Source organism: Oryctolagus cuniculus, chromosome 5 (assembly GCF_051225735.1).
Source record: "Oryctolagus cuniculus isolate XC-2025 breed Fujian yellow rabbit chromosome 5, ASM5122573v1, whole genome shotgun sequence".
Classification (NCBI taxonomy): domain Eukaryota; kingdom Metazoa; phylum Chordata; class Mammalia; order Lagomorpha; family Leporidae; genus Oryctolagus; species Oryctolagus cuniculus.
The window spans coordinates 152,116,914-152,143,735 of NC_142871.1; the positions used below are offsets into that span (position 1 = coordinate 152,116,914).

A 26,822-nucleotide genomic window follows, 5' to 3' on the forward strand; every position below is an offset into this window, starting at 1 on the left:
TGGAGGATTAGCCTAGTGAGCCGCGGCGCCGGCCAAGGCTTTTCTCCTTTGAGAAATGCGCAAAGGACTCCCATGTGCTTTGCTAGTCCACAGCCAGCCGCAACCAGCTTCCTTCCCCACACCCTGGCTGTGGGCCACAGGGGCAGCCTCCGAGTTCTGCAACGCGGCCCTCCTCTCAGCACCTCTGTCATCCTCTGTCTCCCCTGAGACTTTGCCACTGAGACGTGGACCTCTCCCCCCCCCCCATCATTTCTGTTATCTCTGCTCCAACATGATTCCCAGCCTTTTTCACAGAGTTCCATTCTCTCCTAACCACATCTCTCCCCACGTCACGGTGGTTTCCTAGCAACCTAAGCACTTGCCGGGGCTTGGGGAAGCCTGAGATGGTAGATTTTCAAAGCCTCTGTACTGGCTGTACGTGCTGGCTCCAAGGACGTCTAGAAAATCCTCATTCCCCTTACGTACTAGTGGAGGCATCTCCAGGTGGCTGACTCGAAGGCAGAACTGTTTGTTGTTTTTAACAGCCTGGTCGTGAGAACATAGCAGAGGAACGAGATGTTTTGTTTCCTGAAAGGCTCTGAGACATCACCTGTCTTGCTGCCACCTGAGACAGGTGCACTTAAAGGGACAGCCATCTGTGCTCACACAGCCAAAAGAGGCCTGGCTACCGACACTCAGCCCCTCCACCCCTAGCCCATCCCAAACACACACACCTCTTTTCCAGAGCTGTTGCTGGATTGTTCCTGGAGCTGAAAAGCCTTGTCTCTCTCTAACACCTCTCCTGAAGATGGGGTCGTCACCAAGCTTCTCTCAGGGGAGCGTTTGGGGGCAGGGGTCCAAGCTGACACGTTGGGTTTCCGGCGTGCTGGGTCCAGGTCACGGAGCTCAGGGTCCAGTGGCTTCTCCGCTGGTGCTGGGCTGTCGCCCGCAGAGGAGTTGAAACCTCCCTCGCTCCCGGGCAGCAGGCCCCAGCCAGTGTCCCCAGCCCTCCCTCGGGGCTCCTGCTTGCTGACCGGCTGCAGGAGGTCCTGCTCTAGCTCCCCGTAGTCATCCGGGTACTCAGACATCTCCTCTAGGCTCCAGTCCTTGCCTAGAAAGGGCAAGTCCTTTCGAATATCCTCAGGCAGGTCCCCCCAGACTCCTGAGGGGGAGCCCCTGTTCAGCATCATCTCCCCGTAGTCCAGCAGCTGTGCAGAGCCCTGCACAGGCCTGAGCACGAACGTGAGATAAGACCTGATGGGCCCCATCTTCTTGGGCTCGCAGTTCGCTTGGCGCAGGCAGCTCACCAGGAAGCAGCGGCCCTCAAACCACCAGGCCAGGTCACAGCTGGGGAGGTCGCAGCAAGCGGCGGTGCAGTCCTCCACCGGGGACGTCTGGGGCTCACGCATGATTCGGATGGTTTCCAGGTTGGGCGAAATGACGGCGTTGGAGTACGTCCTCCCCTTGCCGCACTGCTGACAGGCACAACCTGCAAAGAAGGTGGTCTCAAGGGAGCAAAGTCACGTCACCGGGAGGAACTCCGGACTGAGAGATCGGCAAGTGGCCGTCTGGGAATCGCCAGTCTGGCAAGCAAAGAGTCAGGGTTTCCTATGGAAAGACCACTACGCTATCTTATAGTCTGTCCAGAGTAGCAGTCTCTGTATTTATCCCTCTACACACTCACCCATCCATCCACCCATCCTTGTATGTTCCACCTTCCCAACCATCTCTCTCTCCCTCCTTCTCTCCCTCCCTCCCTCCATCCAACTGCCCATCCATATATTTATCTTCTTACCTTTCCACCTACTCATCTAACTTCTGTCCATCCATCCATCTGTCCACTCACCAATCCATCCGTCCAGGCATCATCTAGCCCCCTACTCATCCATCTATGCATCCACCAACTCACCCATCCATCTACCTACTTAACCACCCATCCATCCGGCCAGCAATTCTTCCACCTATCCATGCATCCTTCCATCCTCTCTCTTCAGATAATTTCACTCCACTTAGTTACCAGAAACGTTCTTCTCCACACATGCATTATATTATTTATAATACACGGCTCCTCACACACGTATGGAACAGCATCGTGTTTTTACTTTACTGTTTTTGTTCATTGAGTTTTTTCTTTTAATCTCACAGGATATTTTGATGACAGGTCAATTGAAAAGGAACTGCATTTTTTAAGATTTTTTAAGATTTGAAAAGTGGAGAGAGGCCTGACCAACCAAGCCTTGCCAGACATCACTGGAGATGGTGCTTGCCAAGGGCTTTATGCCACAGACATGTCCACGACAATCAAACTGAGCACATGGAAAACACTCACAATAGGAGAGTCCCACCTTTCCAGAGAGAGGTACAATGCAATTCTTTTAAATACACAAATGTAAACTTGTACCAGTATGAGAGAACACTTCAAAAAATTCATGGAAAGTTGAATGAGAAGATAAGTTTATTTTGTGGGGCTGGCATGCATTGTGGCTCAAGGGGTTCAGCTGTCGCCTGTGACTCCAGCAGCCTATATGGGCAAGTCCCAGTTTTACCACTTCCAACACAGCTCTCTGCTGGTGCATCTGGGAAGGCATTGGAAAGTGGCCCAAGTGCTGGGGTCCCTGCTACACACGTGGGAGACATAGATGGAGTCCCTGGCTCCCAGCTTTGTCCTAGCCCAGTCCCAGTCAGTGTGGCCATTTGGGGAGTGAATCAGCAGATGGAAGATTCACTCTGTTTCCCTATTTTTTAACTCTGCTTTTCAAATAAATAAATAAAAATCTTTTTCAAAAAAGGTAAGTTTATTTTGTTCAAAAAAGTTTAATATCCATACTTACGAAAAGTCTTCAAAAGGTCACAAATATTGTGAAAAAACTATACATGGACTTCAAAAAACTTTTGCATCAAAATAAACTTGTGTTTTAAAAAAATATTTTATCTATTTATTTGAGAGGTAGAACTAGAGAGAGGGAGAACCAGAGAGAGAGAGGCCTTCCATTCCGCTAGTTCATAACCTAAATGGCCACAATGGTCGGAGCTGAGCTGATCTGAAGCCAGGAGCCAGGAGTTTCTTGCCGGTCTCCCACATGGGTGCAGGGGCCCAAGCACTTGGGCCATCTTCTACTGCTTTCCCAGGCCATTGTAGAGAGCTGGATCAGAAGAAGAGCACTCAGGACTGGAAGCAGTACCCATATGGGATGCTAGCACTGCAGGCAGTGTCTTAGTCCATTACGCCACAGTGTAGCCACTAAACTTATCTTTTAATTCCATTTTTCCATGAACCTTTTGAAATGCACCTGTACATATTAAATGAAATTTTATTTTCCCACAAAATAATCATGACGACCAAAAAAAAGCATGAATTCTTGTTTCCGGAAAACTACTCATGCCTGAGATCTGCCTTTCATGCCTGTTTTATGGAAAAATAATTCCATTGCAAAGCAGACACACAGCTCGTTCATCTCAGATTGATGTGTCTGCCAGATGGCACGCTCGAGTCTGAGACCAGAGTGTTGGGAGTAAGGGTTTCCTACCTGCCATGGTCACCAGCAGCAGCAATGAAGAGAGTGCATTTGCACCTGTTGGGGGCGCCATTGTGCCCCACATAGCGGGCGATGGCAGGCTTCTGAGGCAGCCGTTGGGTCCACGATTCCCTTGACTCTTTTTAGGAGCCAGATTTGACCTCAAGGACTTCAGAGGAAAAACAGAAAACAGACAGGAAGGAAGGAGAGAAGAAGTGAAATGTGGAAACACACAACACTTCTACCGCTGACTCACGGCAGTGGGAGAGTCTTGGCCACTTCACGGTGCAATCGCCAAGCAGCCACACACCCAAAGGGAAGAGACACACGGATCCACCCTTGCTCCTCTTACAAGCCGTGGAAATAAACAGATACCAACCAAAGAGAACAACCAGGCTATTTGTTCTGAGCAGGTCATCGCAGGGGAGCCAGCCACCATCACTCGAGTTGTGGTGGAGGTAGGCAGGCAGGTAGAGAAGTGGGTGTGCCCCCACTGGAGGTGTTGGCCCGGGAAGCTGCAGACGCCCTCCCTTCTGTGGGGCTGGGTTGGGCAGCATAACTGATGTCTATGGTGGGTTGCAAGCTGAGAATGGGGGAAAAAATAGGGCAGCTGTCCCTTAATCCACTCCTGGTCATCTGGGGCTGACCATTACAGCAGTGATCACTTAGCTTTGTGGATTGTTGTTGGAGACAGAAATCAGGCACCCTGCAAGGCTGACAGCGCAGGCTGGCTTCCCCAGTGAGCTTTTCTATTCTTGTACATGGTCTGGCCATGCTCTATTTGTGTATTCAGATCTCCCAATGCCTGGACCTATGAAATCATGGGCCAAGGCACACTGCTGTATTTCATCAATTATAAATATTTTCACATTTTACCATCTGCGATATCAGGATGTCTGATAACTGAAGCTGGCCAAGCGCCAGGGAGGAAATAGATATTATTGATTGTGTGTGACCATCAACAGCACAGAGCTGGTGCCAGGGAGTAACAGGGACACCCCAAAACAACACAGAGTGCGCCTGAGAGATGCCGCCTCCACGTGATGGCACAGGCAACATCCTATGGAAAGACTCGGACGTCAGTAACCACACTGACAAGGTACTTGGCAGAAATGGACTAAGAATATAAGGATATTAGGGATACTTTGTATCACGCTTCCTTGTTACTCAAGAGTGATATGTTTACAAAGTTAATTGAAAATGAATCTTAATGGAGAATAGGACTGGGAAGGGGAGAGGGAGGAGGAGAAGCGGGGGGAGTGTGAGTGGGAGGGTGGGTATGATGGGAGGAATCACTATATTCCTAAAGTTGTACTTACGAAATATATATTCCTTAAAAAATAAATTTTTAAAAAGGAGTGATATGTGACAAAAATCTACACCTCCCAAAAATCTCTTTCTATATAGATAAATATTCTAGATTATAAGAAAGCAATGTGTCTTGATTTGAGCGAGTTTTTTTTCTTCCTTAGTGGTATTTAAAATAACAGTGCATTTTATCATCTTTGAGTCTTGAATTCAGCACTTAGTTCTTGCCTGGTACTTTTCTCAGTGTGATCCTCACAACAACCCAGATAATATTATTATCTCTGCCTTAAAGAAAATGAAATAAAGGCACCATAAATAAAAAATAAAGATCATCAATAATAATAAATAAATGAATCAGTAATGATAATGAATGAATGAATAAATAACGGATTTGCCCCAAGGCTAAAAAAAAAAAAAAAGCAGTTCTCAGAGGCCTGGACGGCAAGCACTTGCTATTTTAGTTACACAGCAGAGGCTCCCAGGAGGAAACACACAAGTTCATACTCCAAAAACCTAGACAAGGGTTTCCTGAGGAGCGTCCAGACCGTGCTCTGAGTTGCAAGTTGGTACGCTGGGGTAAACCAGGTTCTCATCCCATTCACCCCAGCCTCTCCCGGCCCACCCACCCCGCATTCCTGCTCCCTCCATCGCACACACAGCCTTTGAAGAGAGGACAAAATTCCTCCCCCGCCCTCTTTCTAGAAACATGGTGGTGTACTTAGCAATGTCCGCGAGCACCGTGGAGGAAAACCAGTGGGAAACACCTGGACAGAAGTCTCTCCGTTAGCTGCGAAAGAACTAGGTGGCGCCTGAGGGAGCGCAGGAGGGCCTTGGAAAGGACAGGAGCCTGCAAACAAAATCAGGCTGCAGCATTCCTGGAAAGGGGTGTCGGAACCGCTAGACCTGGCTTTTGAGTTTTCATCAGCATTCAGATTACGAGACGGCCTCTGGCTGCACTGGGCTGGGGGTTCTACTGCTGTGCACACAGAGCAACACTGCTGCCCAATCTAGAACCATCACTGGCCAACGCCTGGGAGAAGGAAGGGGGCTTCCAAGGATCTAGAATTGTCTAACTCAGTTGGACCAAGAGACCAGGTAGGAATTGAAGACAGGTGACCTAAGGTGAAGTCAAGAAGCAGGTGTAACCTTTCTGTGGGTCAAGATGACCAAGGCCAGGTCAGAACTCCGGCAGAGTAGGCTAAGCCTCTGCCTGTGGTCCCGGAATCCCATATAGGTGCTGGTTCGTGTCCCAGCTGCATCTCTTCTGATCCAGCTCTCTGCTGTGGTCTGGGAAAGCAGTAGAAGATGGCGCAAGTGTTGGGCCCCTGCACCCATGTAGGAGATCCCAGAAGAAGCTCCCGGCTCCTGGCTTGAGAAAGGCCCAGCTCTGGCCATTGCTGCCATCTGGAGAATGGACCAGTGGATGGAGACCATTCTCCTGCCTTTCCCTCTCGGTATCTGTAGCTCTAGCTCTTGAATAAATAAATGAAATCTTAAAAAAAAAAAAAATGACTGAGGCCATCAGAATACCAGCCTGGCTAAGGTAAAGCAGAGGATAGAAGCAGTGAGAACCATGCCTACAATCCCAGAGGAGGAACACGTGGTACCACAAACAGTTTGCCACCAATAACTCCCTCTCCCTCGTGGAGAGAAGGGATGGCTTCTCCCATCTGCAGCCATGGACTACTCCCTAACAAAGTATGAAAGCCACATTGTCAAATCAAAACGGAGTTTTGCATCAATACTAAGTCAGTGAATAAAATTTTGCAAGCTCACGAGAAAGGTTCTTACCCACGAATGCCTGGGAGTCACTATCAACTATCACAAAGGATCCCACCAGAACCACGTGACCCAGGCCACCACAACCGTATACAAAAAGGACTAGCCGCCCAGCTGCCCAGCCTGCTGAGCCTCAGACCGATGTTTGTGGTCAAAGACGACTGCTGAACCATTGGAAGACGGTGGGAGGGACTGGCCTGAGTGACTTCCATTCTGCTCATCTCTAAGCAGCACACTGCAAGGAGAAGCTTAAGAATGGGCAAGGTTGGGGCCGGTGCTGTGGCGCAGTGGGTTAAACCCCAGCCTGCAGCATCAGCATCCCATATGGGCGCCAGTTCAAGCCCCAGCTGCTCCTCTTGCCATCCAGCTCTTTGCTATGGCCTGGGAAAGCCCAAGTCCTTGGGTCCCTGCACCCACGTGGGAGACCAGGAAGAAGCTCCTGGCTCCTGGCTCCTGATCAGCTCAGCTCTGGCCATTGCAGTCATTTGAGGAATAAACCAGCAGAATGGAAGACCTCTCTCTCTCTCTCTGGCTCTACCTCTCTCTTTAAGTCTCTTTCAAATAAATAAAATAATTTGTTAAAAGAAAAGAAAAAAAGAATGAGCAAGGTGGCCAAGTCTCGGAATTTTCCACCCATCACACATCGAAATGATCAGTAATATCGCCATTTCTGGGCACAGACAACAGTCTTTGGATTGCAATGCTCCATTATCACCCCAGCCCACTGAGTGTTCTGGCCTCCTACAGGGCCTAAGAGTTCTCCTTTGACAAAACCAAAGCAAAGCTGTGAGCGCTTCAGAAAACTACTTGGCAGGATCTTCTAAACCAACAAATACCCACATCAACACATACAGGAGTCATGAAGAAAGCTACTTTGATTTTAAAAAATTAAATAACATAAAAAGTAAATTAAAAAAAATGATGGCTACAAAATCTCCTCATTTTTGCCTTTAAAAACTTGCCCTTGCCCAACCTCTTTGAGTACACCTGTGGTTTCCTGCAGCACACATCTTCCTGGTGCAATGCCCTGTGTTCTGCTCCCGAGTATCATTATTCTTTCGAGACTCCCTCTGTCTGCCGTTTGTATTTATTTAGGTTGACAAAAGGCAGAAGAGTGGCCAGCACTAGGGACCAACTTCCATTCAGCTGCCCAGGAGCTGGGCCCAGAATCACATCTCTGACGAGGCAGAGTGTGCCAAGAATCCCACGATGAAGAGCAGGGCCCCGCTGTACCACATAGCCCCTTCAGGCAAAACAAGCCAAGGTGCCTCTTGGGGGCAGACGCAGCTCAGCGTAAGTCCATGGGTCAAACTCCCAACCCCACTTCTCTCTGGCAGGTACAAGCTTCACAACCACATTGTACTTGAGAAGCAATCCATGGTCATTACCTCCATGCAGACCCACAGTGCTCAGCCGCAAAAGCATTTCCTATTCCCCGTTCGAAGGCCTTTGGCTTGGTTCACTAATAGAACCAAACAATGGCCTCCGTTTCCCCCACATTAACAGGCACCCAGACCAATGGTCATCAAGAGTCCCTTCTGCCCTGAGAGCTTAGAGGCTTTGTTCTTTGAATGCCTATGGGTTAAATAATGCTTCCACGTAGACAAATACAAAGATACTTCAAAAAAGTTTGTGGAAAATGAAATTTCAAGATGTTTATTTTGGTACAAAATACTTGAAATCCATACAAACAAGGAGCCTTCAAAAACTCCTGGAAAATATTGTGAAAAAAGTACAGGGGCCGGCGCTGTGGTGTAGCAAGTAAAGCCGCCCCCTGCAGCGCCAGCATCCCATACGGGCGCCAGTTCGAAACCCGGCTGCTCCTCTTCCGATCCAGCTCTCTGCTATCTATGGCCTGGGAAAGCAGCAGAAGATGGCCCAAGTCCTTGGGTCCCTGCACCTGTGTGGGAGACTCAGAAGAAGCTCCTGGCTCCTGGCTTTGGATCAGCACAGCTCCGGCCATTACGGCCATCTGGGGAGTGAACCAGCAGATGGAAGACCTCTCTCTCTCTCTGCTTCTCCTTCTCTGTGTGTAACTCTGATTTTCAAGTAAATAAATAAATCTTAAAAAAAAAAAAAAAACACAAGATTCTTGAATTGTCTACAGCAAAATAAACATATCTTTTTTTTTTTTTTTTTTTTTTTTTTACAGGCAGAGTGGACAGTGAGAGAGAGAGAAAAAGGTCTTCCTTTGCCGTTGGTTCACCCTCCAATGGCTGCTGCGGCTGGTGCGCTGCGGCCGGCGCACCACGCTGATCCGAAGCCAGGAGCCAGGTACTTCTCCTGGTCTCCCATGGGGTGCAGGGCCCAAGCACTTGGGCCATCCTCCACTGCACTCCCGGGCCACAGCAGAGAGCTGGCCTGGAATGGGGGCAACTGGGACTAGAACCCGGTGTGCTGGTGCCGCTAGATGGAGGATTAGCCTATTGAGCCACGGCGACGGCCAAAATAAACATATCTTTATTTCCATTATTTTCAACTAGTTGAAGTACCCCCATATCATCTTACTTGGTCCACTGACAACAAATCCCTGGAGGCAGGAACTCTTACCAGCCCATTTTACAGCTTAGGGCAGTGCATTCCAGAGTTCTAGGTCTCAAGATCTCCCCTCAGCACCCCCACCCTTCCTCCAACTCCCAGGAAGCGAGGACTTCCGCCCTGCATGGCTTGAGACCCGTTCCTGTCTATCACTCAGTCTCTGTATGGCCCAGTTCTCTTGAGACACCGGGGTTCTCTCCTGCTGCTTGCTTTTTGTCCATCTCTTTATTCTTCTCTGTCCTCATTAAAGGGGAGAATATTTTTAAAGAATTCACATGGAAAGCCTGCCTAGCTTCCTAACTTTGATCAAAGGAAAAGTTACATCTGAGCGGCAAAATAGGACTTTAAAGTGAGGCTGAACAAGTTCACAGTGTTACATAGAAATAGTGCCAGCCCATTTATCCTTGCCTTCACTCCGCATGTGCAACTTTATATCCATAAAGATCTCAAAGGCAAAGTCCCACAAGGCAAAAAGGAGTGAGAACGAGTGCTTTCTTTTTCTCCCTTTCTTATCTTTGTTCCCTATTTTTCTCTAAAACAAACATAACTGACCTTTGTACGAGAGAATACAATTCTAATTATCATCTTCAAGGAAGGCTTAGCTATTTTAACAGGGGCATTCTGACATAGAGGCTTTCTGAAACATCCCGAGAGATGAGTAGGGTAAGTATTTCTGGCCCGGTCCCGTCCTCACCCTCACTGCCTCTCCGTCTCCCAGACCACCATGAGAAGCCTCACTCCAATTGCATTCTGGGATGACATCACTGATTCCGGGATGAGGAGAGAGAAGGGATGAGAGGTAGCAACAAGGTGACCCAGAGATGGGGTGGGAAAGGGGCCCAGCACAAAATGTACCCAGCAAGTAATGAGGGAGCTCCCAGGGACAGGAGAAGACAAGGACCGAGTGAGACCGCTGGTGCAGCGCCCATTCTCCTCTATTGCTTGGTAAGAAAACTGGATTACTCGTTGGGACACCAGGATACCCAGCTACAAGACTGCATTTCCCAATGCCCCCCCCACACACACGCACACACCCCTGCAGCTCAGTGTGGTCTCAGGATTCCGCTCTGGTCAGTGCGCTACAAGAGGAACTGTCCCGGGTACTTCTGGGGAAGCTCCTCCTCTTGTCCTCTTCCTGCTGCCTAGATCAGCACACAGCCTGCTGGCCTGGGCGAGGCCTTGAAACAGCCTGGGACTGGAAGTGTTGCGGATTGCTGATTTTTTTCAGTTTCTGCAACATTTTTATGTAGTCATAAGATTTCTTGGGGATGGGACTCAAGTTGAAACATGAAATTGGGGCTGGCGCTGTGGCATAGTGGGTAAAGCTGCCACTTGCAGTACCAGCACCCCATATGGGCGCCAGTTCAGGACCTGGCTGCTCCACTTCTGATCCAGTTCTCTGCTATGGCCTGGGAAAGCAGTAGAAGATGGCCCAGGCCCTTGGGCCCCTGCACCTGCGTGGGAGACCCGGAAGAATCTCCTGGCTTCTGCCTTGGGATCGGCGCAGCTCCAGCTATTGCAGCCAACTGGGGAGTGAACCAGCGGATGGAAGACCTCTCTCTCTCTCACTCTCTGTCTGCCTCTCCTTCTCTCTCTGTATAACTTTTTCAAATAAATAAATCTTTAAAAAATGAAATTCACTTATGTTTATATATATATAAACATATATATATATTTGAGATAATTTTGTGCTTTAATCAAAGTTTCAATATATGGGAATTTCCACTTGTAGCATCACATCCGAACTCAGAAAGCTTCTGATTTTCAAACATCTTGCATTTCTGCATGAGGGATGTTAAAACTGTATTAATAAGGAGCCCGGAAACAACCAATGTGTAGTCCTCAGGAAACTGGTTCAACCAATCAGTCTGCTCCTATGAAAAGAATCCCTGTGTTTGTGAAGAAAGGCAAGTTCTTCACGTGCCGATGCACAAATACATGGAGCCCCTTTGCTGAGGCAAGAAAGTCAAGTGCAGAGGAGCAGTGTATGTAACACCCGTTGCATGTGCAAATGAGAAGGGGCAGGATAAAGACGTAACTTGCAAATGCTTAAGACATCTCTTCGAGCATACACAGCTGTTAGCATCTGACAATGGTATGGGGAGAGAACGTGGAGACTCTAAAAAAAATTGACTTTTTGTATTTGTGCATCAGGGCCCTGCTTCAGTGTTTTCAAAATAAATAAATCTGATGCTCCTGCTATTAGGTTTGGTCGCTGAAGACTCAGACCCACACAGCACCTAGAGCTGCCGGTAAACACCACCAGACAGCTGCCAGGCAGACAGGGAAATCCGCGCACCTAACACAGGGCGGTGGGGTACGAGCAGAGTGGCCAGATGTAGCCAATCAAAATGCAGGGCTCCCAGTTCAATGTGAATTTCAGATACGCAACAAATATTTTTTTGGACTGCAGGATTTGGACATGCCTCATATTGTGTATCACAGCCAGGGTGTGTCTCTCCTGAGAAGGGCCGCACACAACACCGGGAGAGAAAGCGTTGCCAGGTGCCCTGCACTCCCAGAAGGAACTGGTCGGTCAGATTCCAGCTGACACCTGAGCCTGCGCGGCCTTCAGCAATCCCTTAATGGAAGGACGAACGGAAGAAGAGACATCGGGAGGTACCATCATTTGAGTGAAAGAACCAAAGTTAGGGAAAGACCTAGGAAACAAGTCACAGGGAAAAAAGGGGTTTTATTTTAATTTTTGATTTTTTGAATCCGTGATCTTTATTTCAAAGGAATGGAGTTAGCACGTTACTTGGAACCAAATTATTTTTCTGAGCAGGCTAACAGCTTTCATCCCAGCTGGAACCCAGGGTATGGGGAAAAAAAAAAAAAACCTGCAGCATGTGATGACAGCCAGGATCCTCCACAGCCAGAATCTGCTATTTACTTCTTAACTGCCTTGTTTTTTGGTGAGGTTTGCCCAGAACTATCCTGTGGAGAGGAGGAAGAAATGCATGACTCACACTGTCCTCTTTGCATTTCACTGCAGTTCAGTTCACTTCTGATCTCAGGAAAAGTCTCCGTAGCTGTGACCAACAATCACAGGTCTAAGCAGGAATGGCCCGAGGTGCCTCGCGGCCCCGACCGACTGCACGCCTGTTACCCAGGCTGACTCGGATGGAAGGAACCAGTGTTCTCAGGTCCGTCCCCCACCCGCCTCCTGCGTTCTTGCATCCCCCATTCTCCCAGTGGTGTCGCCCACCTGCTAACCTCCGGCAAACACCGCCTCCAAGTTGTATCACTGCCCCTCCTCCGGACACATCCCGGCTTGCATGATGAATATTCGTAGAAACCACCATTTATTTCAGGGTCCCTGGCATCTCCCATGCATTATTTTAAATTCTGTCTAAAAAAAATTAAACACCCAATTACATATTATCATCCCCATTTTATGCGTGGTGAAATGGAGGCTCAGAAAGGCTAAGGCTGCCAAAAATTGGACCTCATCTGAGTATATCTGACACCAGAGAATATGTTCCTTCCACCACGATGCACTACCTTATGCATCTGCATCTGGAGCCGGCACTGCGGCGCACTAGGTTAATCCTCTGCCTGTGGTGCCAGTTCTAGTCCCGGTTGCTCCTCTTCAGTCTAGCTCTCTGCTGTGGCCTGGGATAGCAGAAGATGACCCAAGTCCTTGGGCCCTGCACCTGCATGGGAGAATGGAAAGAAGCTCCTGGCTCCTGGCTTCGGATCGGCACAGCTCCAGCGGTTGCGGCCATTTGGGGAGTGAACCAGCGGGTGGAAGACCTCTCTCTCTCTCTCTCTCTCTCTGCCTCTCCTTCTCTCTCTGTGTAACTCTGACTTTCAAATAAATAAATAAAATCTTAAAAACAAAAGCTGAGCATTCTTCTAATTTACAAAGGCAATAACTACTTATTGCAGAAAACACAAGCAATGAGGTGTGGCACAGTGAATGACAGTTATCTTGCCAGCCACCGCTCACTGTCATTCCTCCTCTTTGCCACGTGACTTCACAATGACATCATCACCCAGCAGCACACTGTGAGGGCAAGTGCCGGGCTTCGACTGGCTGTGACTACAGCCTGGGAAACTGGAGGAGCCAGAGCTCTGATCTGCCGAGTGGATGCTTGGAGAAATACATGAATGCTAACTTGTCCTCTGAATAACTCACCGTGACATACACTATTTACACGCAAATTATGAATTTTTGACAAATTATATTACACATTTTCCACTTCCTTTTATTTGCTTACACTTGAAATGACACGGGCACACTGCAGCATTATGAATAGCACCAAGAGGCTGGACAGAGCCCAGGCGTCCAGTGGCAGCATATGGCAGAAGCCTGGCTCAGCAGATGACAATGCATTGGGTAAACCAGATGCTGTGCCGCGGGAGTCACCCCGGGTATCACCGATAGCTTTAGACAGAGTGAGAAAAGACCAGGGTCAGGGTCTACAGCACGCTCTCTCATGAGGAAGAGAGGGACAGATACATTTCTACTCACCTTAGTTGCAAAAATGTCCTGAAAGAATATAAAAGAAGAGAAGGAGTTAGGAGTAGAGAAGGCAGAAAGGAAAGTGGGCCAGGTGGGAGGGAGCCTTCTGAGAGAGTGTGCTGCATGTATTTTTACTTTGGATAATGGGACGAAGTCCAGTGATATTTTTACAGTGGTTGCTTTTAAAGGCAAAGCCATGCTACAAACAGCAGTTCCATGGCCTCAGCCCTTCCCCCACACCTACCCTGAAGACGGAACCGATCACTTCAACTCTCCTCTCTCTCCTTTCTGTCCATTTCTTCCTTTTAAACCACCGAGTTCATATCATTACTTCTTCATTTCTTTCCACTCCGAACACTGTCTTTTACATCTTACTATGCAAGACGAAGACCTGGCCAGCTCATACCACGCCTCACACAGACGCACACGAATCCTGCCTCCCTCCTTCTCTTAGTTTGCAATGGTCCCTGAGGCTTCGTGTCCCAGAAGCGTGGCCCCAGTGTGCAGGCGTGAGAGGTGCTGGCTGGGGGTGAGTCAGGGAGGCATCTCCCGGAGCCGGGATTAATGCAGGTCTCACGCAATGCGTTAGCTCTCACGGAGCTGCTTTGTGCAGAAAGACCGTGTCTGATCCCTGAGTCCCTCAGGCTTTTTGCCTTAGCATTTGACCTTCTCCCTCTCAGTGCAGCCAGAGAGAGCACGCCAGAACCAGACACATGCTGGTGTCACACTCTCAAATCTCACAACTGTGCGCTGAAGACACCTCATCTCTCTACAAAGTGCCCGGCCACAGACTAACACGTAGCTCTGTGGTGGTTTCTGGTTCTAGCTGTAGTTGGTGTCAAAAGGAGAGTGCCCCTTTTAACTCAAGAAAAAATAAGGTCGGAAATAGGACAAGCAACTCTCTTCTAAGCAAGGCAGGACTTCTAGGAGAACTGAAAATCTATCATTTTCCAAGTCTACTGAAGATTTTGTGGACATTAAAGACCTTTATGTCTTAAGACCTCGTTTTACAACCTTGAAATACTGTTTGGATACAAGGCTTTGCAAAAATGGTGTCAAAATTGAGGATGTGTTAAAAATTCAATTAGCAATATTAAAGGCTCAGTATGGTCTTCTTGAGGTGGTTTTAAAAAATTAATTGTAGTCAGTGCCAACATTGTGGCATAGCAGGTAAATCTGCCACCTGTGGTGCTGGCATCCCATAAGGGTGCAGGTTAGTGTCCCAGCTGCTCCACTTCTGATCCAGCTCCCTGCTAAGGTGCCTGTGAAGCACATTAGCCACCAGTTCATCCCAAATGACCACAACAGCCAGGGCTGGGCCAGGTTGAAACCAGGAGACAGGAACTTCATCCAGGTCTCCCACATGTGCAGAAGGAGCCCAAGTACTTGGGCCATCCTCTGCTGCTTTCCCAAGTGCATTAGCAGGGAGCTAGATCAGAAGTGGAGCAGCCGGGACTGGAACCAATACTCACAGCAGGTGGCTTAACCCACTGTGCCACAATGCCAGCCCCTTACCGTGATATTTTTGAGGTGGATAATTTACTTAATAGTTTATTTTATTGCAGTTTAATTTTTATTCCAAGGTTTATTTGAGAGAAACAGACAAAGAGAGACATACAGAGCTCTCATCTACTGGTTCAGTATCCAAAAGCCTGCAACTTTTGGAGAGATGGCGAGACCAGACCACTAGCTGGGAACACAGCCAGGTGTCCCAGGTGGGCGGTGGGGACCCAACTATTGGAGTCATCATCTGCTGTCTCCCAGAATAAGCACCAACAGGAAGCTGTAACTGGGAGCAGAGTCCGGACTTGACCCCAAGCATTCAGACCGGGATACAGATGTCCCAACCAGCATCTTAAACACTAGCACACTGCTCCCACTAACAGAATGTTTAAGGTTATTTATTACAGTTTATTTTCAAAAACCTATACACAATGCAATGTACACTTTTAAAATAACTTCTGTTTTCCATAGGGTAACTTTACAACCACTATGTAAATATTCTTCACTAATAAGCCCACATAATCATACGTCTTTGTCTGAAAGAGTTTTGTCTGTTTGTTTATTTATTTGAAAGACAGATTTACAGAGAGGCAGAGGCAGAGAGAGAAAAAGAAAGAAGTCTTCCATCTGCTGGTTCACTCCCCAGATGGCTGCAACAGCTGGAGCTGTGCCGATCTGAAGCCAGGAGCCAGGATTTTCTTCTGGGTCTCCCACGCAGGTGTTGGGGTCCAAGGTCCTAGCAGAGAACTTTCCCAGGCTATAGCAGAGAGCTGGATCAGAAGTGGAGCAGCCGGGACTCCAACCAGCGCCCACGTGGGATGCCGGTACTTCAGGAGGCGGCTTTACCCGGTATACCACAGTGCTGGCCCCTTATCTTTCTTACAGTTAATAAAGTTCTCATTGGGTTATTTGCTTACTTTCCCACATGTGTACTGTTGTGGGGGCCAGTGTTGTAGCACAGCAGGTTAAATCATCACCTGCAACGCTGGCATCCTATATATATATGAGCGCCAGTCAAGTCCCAGGTGCTCTGTTTCCCATCCAGTTTCCTGCTAATGCATCTGGAAGGCAGTAGAAGACGGCTCAAATCCGGGGCCCTGCCACCCACCTGGGAGACTCAGATGGAGCTCCTGGCTCCTGGCTGCAGCCTGATCCAACCCTGGCTGTTGCAGCCATTTGGAAAGGGAAGCAGTAATGGAAGATCTCTCTCCCTCTCTCTATGTAACTCTGACTTTCAAAATAAATAAACCTTTAAAATACAAGTTGATATCTTAATACCATAGAAGTAGAAGGATCTAATCTTGTAATAAATGATAATTTTTAAAATCTAATAAACTTGGCCTTGTTAATAGCAAAATATTAATAAAATAAAACCACAAATGTCCAACAACAGAGTATGATTAAATATTATTGTCTATCCCCATAATGTATTACCATGAAGACACTTGGATGATCTAAGCACTAAAGATCGTATGGTGGGGGCTGGCGCTATGGTGCTACAGGTTAAAGCCCTGGCCCGTAGCACTGGCATCCATATGGGTGGCGGTTCAACTCCCAGCTGCTCCACTTCCAATCCACTCCCTGCTAATGTACCTGGGAAAACAGCAGAGGATGGCTCAAGTCCTTGGGCCCCTGTACACACATGGGAGACCTGGAAGAAGCTCCTGGCTTCGGATTGGCTCAGCTCCAGCTGTGGCGGTCATCTGGGGAGTGAACCAGTGCATGGAAGACCTCTCTGACTCTCTCTCTCTCTGCCTCTGCCTCTCATTAACTCTTTCAAATAAATAAATCTTAAAAAATTTTAAAAACTGAAAATATAGTATTACCTATGCATGGATTAAAGAAACTCTCGAGATCGCGGAGAACATACAATAAGCATGTTTTTAAATATGGAACTGCGCTCATAAGAGAGCAAGGGCTATGCCCTGAGGCAAAGAGGACGAGGGAGCCAGTGGCCAGGTGGGAAGCAGACTGTGCTGCAGAGAGGCTGAGGTGACATTCAAGGTGTGCAGTAGGAACTAGAGAACCCTATAAAGCCAGAAGCCTTTAGGAGGTAGAACCTTGTGTGGGGGCCACCAAAAAAAAAAAAAAAAAAATCTGGCTACGGGCTCTGTATGAAGAAAAACTCCCCCCTTGAGATTTGCTTCCCATGGCTCTGGGCTCTACTTTTCATTGCTGAATTGACGTCACCATCCTCCAAGGGAGAAATCTACTGAAAGTGGTCCAGAATGCTTGCGCCATGGGCACCTGTCAGAGGCGACCACAGATCCTTCCTGGAAGAACACTCCCCAATCCCTGAGCGACTCCGGACAAACCCGAACTCACAGTGCAAAATTATAAAACACAGGCACCCTGGAGAAATGCAACAGGAAAGACAGACAACAGTATCAGGCCCCAAAGGTTTAAGGTAATGGAATTCTGGAGTACAAAAATGAAATTAGCTGCTTAAAATGTTAAAGAAATAAGAGAAGTAGTAAGGTACAGCTTTAAAAGAAATCCTGGAAGATTTGAAAAGTAACCTAATCAGGTGCAACTTGTAAAAATCAAGAGCCATCACTTTTGCTATTGAAAGCTCGGTGGATGGGCACGCTGCAGATAAGACACTGCTGAAGACACAAGTGATGAATTAAAGGTCACAGATAGGCAAAAGCTTGCAAGAGCAGAGGGAAGAGGGAGAGGATCCCACGGGCTGCTGAGCTGAGTCCCAGGCAGAGGCCGGGAGGAGGGCGTGCTGCAGGAGCAGGTCGGGGAGGGAGGCAGGAGACGACCCGGAGCAGGGAACGGGTCGGGACCTCTGGCTCTCAGGTGGGTGGGAAGCTCTAAGGGACCCCCGCCTGGAGCCCAGAGTGGAGGGCGAGGCAGAGGCAGAGGCGATGTGGGAGACGCTACAGGAGTCCTGGTAGAGGGTGGCATCGTGCACCATGGCAGCGGCACTAGTGGTTCTCAGAAGGTGGCAGGTTTTTTTATTATTAAGATTTATTTATTCGAGCCACTGGCGGCAGCACTGCGTGTTCCACCACTTACAACACCTGCATTCCAAATGAGAGCCAGTTTAAAGGCAGAATCAATCCCCACACACACAGAGAGAGAGAGAAAGAGAGAGAGAGAATCATGCATCTCCTGATTCAATCCCCTAAATGGCTGCAACAGCCAAGTCTGGACCAGGCCAAAGCCAGGAGCCGGGAACTCCATCCTGGTGTCCCACATGGGCGCAGGGACCCAAGCACTTGGGCCATCTTCCACTGCCTTCCCAGGTGCATTAGCGGGAAGCTAGTTGGAAGCAGAGCAGCCAGGACTGAACTGGCACTAAGATATGGGACGCTGGGGCCGGTGCTGTGGCATAGCCAGTAAAGCCGCCACCTGCAGTACCATCATCCCATATGGGCGCCAGTTCGAGTCCCAGCTGTTCCACTTCCAATCCAGCTCTCTGCCATGGCCTGGGAAAGCAGCCACTCTGAACACCATAATTGGATTAAGTTTCTACCCTCTTGGTGCCATTAATGTTAGACTTTGGGGCTAGGCTGAGGGGAACAAATGTTCCAACTACAGCAGAACTGAAGTCCTTAGTCCCTGCTGACCGCCTGCTATGTGCCATGCAATGTGGGTGACACAGGACCCAGGGTGGTGGCCATTTGGTCCTGCCCTGTCCAGCAGTCCCCCTCCCTTTGCTGGAGCAGCCATACAGTGCACAACCCTGGGACAACTCCTGTCGTCCTTCCACATTGCTATCAACTGGCACTGGGAAAATTGATAGATGACAGGGTTGGCATCTCTGAGTTAGTACTTTCTATGAAATACATTTTACATGTATTATAAGCCTAAATGTGAAATGCAAAGCTTTAAAAGCAAAAACAAGAGGAATTGCAGAAGTACCTTCACAGCATCTGTTAGGGATGGGTGCACTAATGAACAATCCCCCAGGGCAGAAATCGTGACGGATACATGATTATAAGAACTCTATTGAGGCCAGCGCTGTGGTGCAGTGGGTTAACACCCTGGCCTGAAGTGCTGGCATCCCATATGGGCGCCAGTTCGAGACCTGGCTGCTCCACTTACCATCCAGCTCTCCGCTATGTCCTGGGAAAGCAGTGGAAGATGGCCCAAGTCCTTGGGTCCCTGCACCCATGTGGGAGACCTAGAAAAAGCTCCTGGCTCCTGGCTTCAGATCAGTGCAGCTCTGGCCATAGCGGCCAATTGGGGAGTGAACCAGTGGATGGAACCCCTCTCTCTCTCTGTGTGTGTGTATAACTCTGACTTTCAAATAAATAAATAAATCTTTAAAAAATTGTTTATAAAAAGAACTATATTAAAATTTACCCATTCTCAAATAGCTATTGATTCCTCAACTTGATAACAGGATCTATGAAAATCCATAGCAAGCATCATATGTAATGGTGAATGGCTAAAAGCTTTCTCCCTAAGCGTAGGACCAAGAAAAGGGTTTCTGCTTTCTTCACTTTCTTCCAAGATTGTTCTGGAGGTTCTAGTCGGAACAAGTAGGAAGAGTAAACTCCAAACATCCTAGATTGAAAGACAATAAAACAGAACCATGTCACGTCACATAGATAGAAGCCTGGATTGAGTTTCTGGCTCCCGGATTCAGTCTGACCCAGCCTTAGCTGTATTGGCATTTGGTGAGTGAACCAGCAGATGGGAGATCTGTCAGTCACTTTCTCTCTGCCTTCCAAATAAATAAATACATAAAAAATAAAAAAGACACCCTCACCCCACATGGGAGGGCCTGGGTTTGACTTCCGGCTCTGGCTCTTGACTCCAGTATCCTGCTAACGCAGACCCTGGAAGGCAGGGTGATGGCTCGAGTAGTTGGGTTCCTGCCACCCACATGGGAGGCTTGGATGGAGTTTCTGATACCTGGCGTCAGGCTAGGCCCAGGTCCTGGCTAATGTGGCACCTGGGGAGTGAACCAGTGGATGCAAACTCTCTCCCTCTGTCTCTCTGCCTCTCAAATAATTAAAGTAAAAAGAAAATGACAAGCATTGGTGTGGACGTACAGAACTTTGGAACCCTCATACATTGTTAGCGGGAGTGTAAAATGATGCAGCTGCTTTGTAAAACGAATTTCATAGTTCTTTGAAGATAAAGCACAGAGCTGCGACTCCCCTCTTAGGTATATACCCAGGAGAACTGAAAATACACATGCACATGAAAACCTGTGCACAAACATTCACAGTAGCATTATTCATAGCAGATAAAAACTGGAAATAAATCCATCAGTTTTAGAATGGATAAACATAATGGAATGTAGCCACACAATAGAATAGTATTTGGCAATTAAAAAAAAATGAAGTACCTTCTCCAACATGGCTGAACCTAGACACTATTATACTAAGCAAAAGAAATCAGACAAAAGGCCACACGTTGTATGGTTCCATTTATATGAAATGTCCAGCGGCCGGCGCTGTGGCATAATGGGTAAAGCTGCTGCCTGCAATGCTGGCATCCCATATGGGTGCTGGTTTGAGTCCCGGCTGCTTCACTTCCGATGCAGCTCTCTGCTGTGGCCTGGGAAAGCAGTGGAAGATGGCCCAAGTGTTTGGGCCCCTGCACCTACATGGGAGACCTGGAAGAAGCTCCTGGCTCCTGGCTTCAGCCTGGCCCAGCTCTAGCTATTGTAGCCATCTAGGGAGCAATCCAGTAGACAGGTGGTCTCTCTGTGTGTGTGTCTCTTTCTCTAACTTTGCCTGTCAAATAAATAAAATAAATTTTTTTAAAAATAAAGAAAATATGCCAGCAGAAGGCTAGCAACTATGCACAGTGGTCCCACTCACCGCTGTAGCTCAAAGGCTCCCAAGCTGCAAAACCCTCGCCAATAAGCCAGGAGATAAAGCCCAGGAAATGCAGAAAACGCACATAGCCAGAAGCCACACCAAGAGGGTAAAACACTCACGGTTTTTCAGTACTATTATTCCACGCTCCGACCTTCTCCTCTGAAAGTGGATAAAGCAAAAGAAGTTCTGGCAAAGCCGTGCCAATCATCACAGAGGCACGCTGCGGAGTTCCCTGGCAGCAGGCATAAAGCCCTACCATGGCAGCGTAGGATGACTCCCCATCAGGAGACGGAGCAGAATTAGGGGACCGTGGCCTGGGGCTGGGCTTTATACACAGCAAGGGCTCAAGGAGTCAGCAGGTGCTGGGGAGAGCCAAAGAGAAAGCCGGGAACGGCCGGGAGGAAAAACGTTCAAACCCTCTTTCTCCATCTTTCTTTTTTCTTTTTTTTTTTTTTTTTAATTTTTTGACAGGCAGAGTGGACAGTGAGAGAGACAGAGAGGAAGGTCTTCCTTTGCCGTTGGTTCACCCTCCAATGGCCGCCGCGGCTGGCGCACTGCGGCGGGCGCACCGGGCTGATCCGATGGCAGGAGCCAGGATCCAGGTGCTTTTCCTGGTCTCCCATGGGGTGCAGGGCCCAAGCACCTGGGCCATCCTCCACTGCACTCCCTGGCCACAGCAGAGAGCTGGCCTGGAAGAGGGGCAACCGGGACAGAATCCGGGGCCCCAACCGGGATTAGAACCTGGTGTGCCGGCGCCGCTAGGCGGAGGATTAGCCTAGTGAGCCGTGGCGCCGGCCTCTTTCTCCATCTTTCAAAGGGTCAGATTGTCTGGGAGATGGGGAGAGACTGATCACATGATGCCTCCTCCTCGTCCAGCCCATGGAACTAAGAGAAGCCCCAGCGGCAGGCTTTGGAGGACCTGCAGAGTGCACGGGAGCTCCGGGGTCCCTGCACGCACAGGCATGGAGGAGAACTCAGCGGAGAGCCAGTCCCTGGCAGGGCCAGCAGCATCGCGCAGGCCCAGGGTGACGGATGCACTGACAGAGCCCTTTAACAAATACAGGTCTAAACTACTGGGACAGAGCCTGGAAGACACGAATAAATGGGAGTGTAGCTTTGCTTAAGCAGAAAGAGACAACACGTGTTAAAGACAGCAACATGTTGGGCTAACAAAGCAGCAAAGATGGGGTAAAACTCAACAGAATGCATTAAAGGACTTGATAAAATTCACTCGAGGGGCCGGCATTGTGGTGTGGCAGACTGTGCAGCAGCCTGTGATGCCGGCATCCCGTGTGGCCGCTGGTTTCGAGTCCCGGCTGCTCCACTTCCCATCTAGCTCCTGCTGATGGCCTGGGAAAGCAACGAAGGATGGCACAAGTGCTTGGGCCCCTGCAGCCATGTGAGAGACCCAGATGAAGCCCCCAGCTCCTGGCTAGAGACTTGCTCAGCACCAGTCCCAGCCTTCGCCATTGTGGCCATTTGGGGAGTGAACCAGAAGATGGAAGATCTCCCTGTCTCTCTCTCTCTCAAGTCTGCCTTTTAAAGAAATAAATAAAATCTTTTTTAAATAATTCATCTAAAAAAATACTCACTTGAAAAAATAAATAGGCAAAACTATGGAAGGATATTTGAGAAATGAGGAGAAAAAGCCATGATAGATTCTAGCACTCATTATAAAACAAAATCATCTAAAATACAAAAGCCAAAATAACTTTTTGTTAGGGCCTGCTATATGACAAACTAATAGTCACAAAACAATGGGATAGGAATTACTACTTAACGCTATCACAACTATATATTACCAATTAGGAGAATTTATTTCAATGCTCAAAACAGAAGCAAAACAATTAATGTGAATGAACTTTTAATTAAGTTTAAAAAATGAAGATGAGGGGGAATATCAGTTTCAAATTTATTTAAAACAATTAAAGAATTCAAAGAAAAGGCAAACATAAAAATAGCCAAGTTCCATAGAGGGATGCATATTCTCCAGAAAGCATATACTTGACACGTGTTGTAAACGTAGCACTAACCGTCAGAAATACATAGATGAACAAAATGGTTCCGACTAGAACTTCTAGCAACCTGGACCCTCCTTCAGCAAACCCCCTGTAACACACACTGCTCGGCCACAACTCAAGTCTACAATGAACCCTGTTTAATCTGCTGTAGTCTCTTTTTCTGTCATGTATTCTACGTCCTAGAGAACAATTTGGCCCATACAGGGTGAGACACAGTAATATTGCTAGATGTAACAAGACCAAAGAAAGAAAATCACATGAAGACTAAAACATGAGTTTTCCTGCGCTCACGGTGCAGTCATGGGGAAACAAGCAGTAAATTTCAGCAGGTGCAACAGGCAGAATTCTTTTAAGATTTATTATTTGAAAGATTCATTTATTTGAGCAACAGAGAAGGGGGCAGGAAAGGGAGGAGGGAGGGGGGGGCGGAAATATACAACTTCTATCCACTGGTTCAATCCCCAAATGGTTACAACAGCCAGGTCTAGGAGCCAGGAACTCCACCGGGGCCCCCGACATGGGGGTAGGGACCAAAATTCTTGGGCCATCTTCCATGTCTTCTCAGGCACATTAGGAGGGAGCTCAATGGGAAGAGGAGCCTCCGGGACTTGAACCAGCACTCTGATAAGCGATGCCAGTAAGCACAACACCAGCCCCTGGGAAGAATTTTACGATGGCCCCGTGATGGTCATTCCCTGATTCCTCCCACAATTATGACACAGTGTATGGCAGAAGAAATTTTTCAGATATAATTAAGGTTACCAGCCAGTTGGCTCTAAGAAAGGGAGATTAGCGGTGTGTATTTGGCCCAGCAGTTAAGACACACTTGGGATGCCCATATCCTATATCAGAGTGGCTGGGTTCAAGTCCTGGGTCCACTCTTGATTCCAGCTTCCTGTTAATATGCACCTTGCGAGAAGGCAGGTGATGGTGCAAGTCGCTGGGTCCCTGTCACCCACGTGGGAGTGAGTTCCTGGCTCCTGGCTTCAGCCCCAGACAGAGGCTCTTGCAGGCATTTTGTTGAGGGAACCCAAAGACGGCAGTTCTCTGCCTCTGTCTCCTTCCCTTCTCTCCCTCCCTCTCCCCCTCTACCGCTCAAATCAAAAATAAACAATTCCTTTTAACAGGATGGAGAGATTGTCCACGTAGTGCTAACCTATTATCCGAGCCTTTAAAAAGCAGAGATTTTTCTGTAGCCGGTAACAGAGAGAATAAATTCTATATATGAAACACGGCATTGCTGGCTTGGGAGATGGAGGGGGCCACATGGAAACAGCTTGACTGCAGCCTACAGGAGCTGAGAACCAGAACGGAATGGGGACATCAGCCCTACACTGGAAGGGGCTGGATTCTCCCAACAATTGGAATGAATTGGAAAAGCGAATCTTCCCCACAGCCTCCAGGTGAGAATGCACTCAACTGAACTGGATTTGGGTCTAGTGAGACCCCAATAAATACAAATAACTACAGTTCCTGGGGCTGGCCTTGTGGTGCAGCAGGTTAAAGCCCCGGCCTACAGTGCCGGCATCCCATATGGGTGCTGGTTCAAGTCCTGGCTGCTCCACTTCTGATCCAGCTCCCTGCTATTGCCTGGGAAAGCAGAAGACGGCCCAAGTCCTTTGGCCCCTGCACCCACGTGGGAGACCCAAAAGAAGCTCCTGGCTCCTGCCTTCAGACTGGCTCAGCTCTGGCTGTTGTGGCCATTTGGGGAGTGAACTAGCAGATGCAAGACCTCTCTCTGTAACGCTTTCAAATAAATAAAATAAATCTTTAAAAAAAAAAAAAAACTACAGATCCTGATTCAGGAGGTCTGGGGTGGTGCCTGAGAAAAATTCTGCATTTTTTTTTCTTATTTGAGAGTCAGAGAGAGAGCTACATTCTATTTGTTTGCTCCTTACGTGCCCACAGTGGCCAGGACTGGGTCAAGTCAAAGCCAGGAACTCAATCCACATCTCCCATGGGAGTGTCAGAGACCCAGCCACCTGAGCCATCACCTGCTGCCTCCCAGGGCCCACGTTAACCGGAAGTGAGAGTCAGAAGCCTGGAAGGAAAATCCAGCTTAGGCCCTCTGTGCAGGAATGGTCATCCTAACCAGTGTCTTTTTTTTTTTTTTAAGATTTTATTTATTTATTTATTTATTTGAGTGGTGTACAGGAAAGCCCCAGGTGAGCAGGAAAGACCAGTTAGCCTGTGCACATGACACATACTATAGGAGAAGTCCTTTCCCACACTACCATAAAATGTTGAGCTTCTGGCATCCAGAATTTGGAAATCTAGCAACTTTAAAACAAGGAGGTTGACGATAACAAATTAATAAAATGTTTCAGCAACCCATAAGTACAAATATGAGGTACTTCAAAAAGTTCCTGGACAACCAGAATTTAAAGATAAGTTTATTTTGGTGAAAAAAAAATGTTTTAAATCCAGGGCCAGCTCCATGGCGCACTAGGTTAATCCTCCGCCTGCGGCACTGGCATCCCATATGGGCACCAGGTTCTAGTCCTGGTTGTTCCTCTTCCGGTCCAGCTCTCTGCTGTAGCCTGGGAAGGCAGTGGAGGATGGCCCAAGTGCTTGGGCCCCTGTACGCTCGTGGGAGACCAGGAGGAAGCACCTGGCTCCTCGTTTCAGATCAGCGTACTTCCCGCCATAGCAGCCATTTGTGGGGTGAACCATCGGATAGAAGACCTTTCTCTCTGTCTCTCTCTCTCTGTCTGTAACTCTACCTATCAAATAAATAAATAAATCTTTTTAAAAATGTTTTAAATCCATGCAGTTTTTTCATGATATGCATTTGCCATGAACTTTTTGAAGTATTCTCATAATACTGATTGAGAGGACAAAGGTAATAATTTCATTGAAAAGAAAACATTTTGGGGGGCTGGCGCTGTGTCATAGCAGGTAAAGCCATCACCTGCAGTGCAGGTATCCCATATGGGCACTGGTTCCAGTCCCAGCTGTTCCATTTCCGATCCAGCTCTCTGCTATGGCCTGGGAAAGCAGACGAAGATGGCCTATGTCGTTGGGCCCCTGCACCTGTGTGGGAGACCTAGAAGAAGCTCCCGGCTCCTGGTTTCAGATCGGTGCAGCTCCGGCCATTGCAGCCATTTGGGGAGCGAACCAGCAGATGGAAGACCTCTCTCTCTCTCTTAGTCTCTCTCTCTTTCTGCCTCTCTGACACTCTGCCTTTCAAATAAAATAAATAAACCTTAAAAAAATAGAAGAGATTTTTATTATTTATTTATTTATTTATTTTTGACAGGCGGAGCGGACAGTGAGAGAGAGAGACAGAGAGAAAGGTCTTCCTTTGCCGTTGGTTCACCCTCCAATGGCTGGTGCACTGCGCTGATCCGATGGCAGGAACCAGGTGCTTCTCCTGGTCTCCCAAGGGGTGCAGGGCCCAAGCACTTGGGCCATCCTTCACTGCACTCCCGGGCCACAGCAGAGAGCTGGCCTGGAAGAGGAGCAACCGGGACAGAATCTGGTGCCCCGACCGGGACTAGAACCCGGTGAGTAGAAGAGATTTTTAAGATTTACTTACTTATTTGAAAGCCAGAGTTACAGAGAGAGAGGGACAGAGAAAGAGATCTGCCATCCACTGGTTCACTCCTCAAATGGCCACAACAGCTGGGGCTGAGCCAGGCCAAAGCCGGGAGCTGAGAACTGCATCCTGGTCTCCCACGGGGGCGGCGGGGGTGCAATCACTTGGGCCATCTTCCGCTGTCTTCCCAGGAGCATCAGCAGAGAGCTGGATGGGAAATGCAGCAGCTGGGACTCGAACCGGCGCCCGTATGGGATGCCAGCACTGCACGTGGCAGCTTAACCCCACCCCCACCCCTGCCACAACGCTGGTCCCAAGAAGAGGTTATTTTGAGACACAAGACAGTGTTTTTTAGACACAAGACAGTTATTTTGAGACATAAGA

General features: G+C 48.3%; 1 protein-coding gene across 1 annotated transcript in view; it reads right to left on the reverse strand.

Moving 5' to 3' along the window:
• KIAA0319 (KIAA0319 ortholog) overlaps positions 1 to 26,822 on the reverse strand; it is a 90,424-nt gene that overhangs the window by 61,114 nt on the left and 2,488 nt on the right. The window contains exons 2-3 of the mRNA XM_089333351.1: positions 3,507 to 3,663; positions 714 to 1,468 (exon numbers count right to left, since the gene is read on the reverse strand). Coding sequence (XP_089189477.1) covers positions 714 to 1,468; positions 3,507 to 3,663 — 912 coding nt within the window. The remainder of the gene's footprint in view (positions 1 to 713; positions 1,469 to 3,506; positions 3,664 to 26,822) is intronic.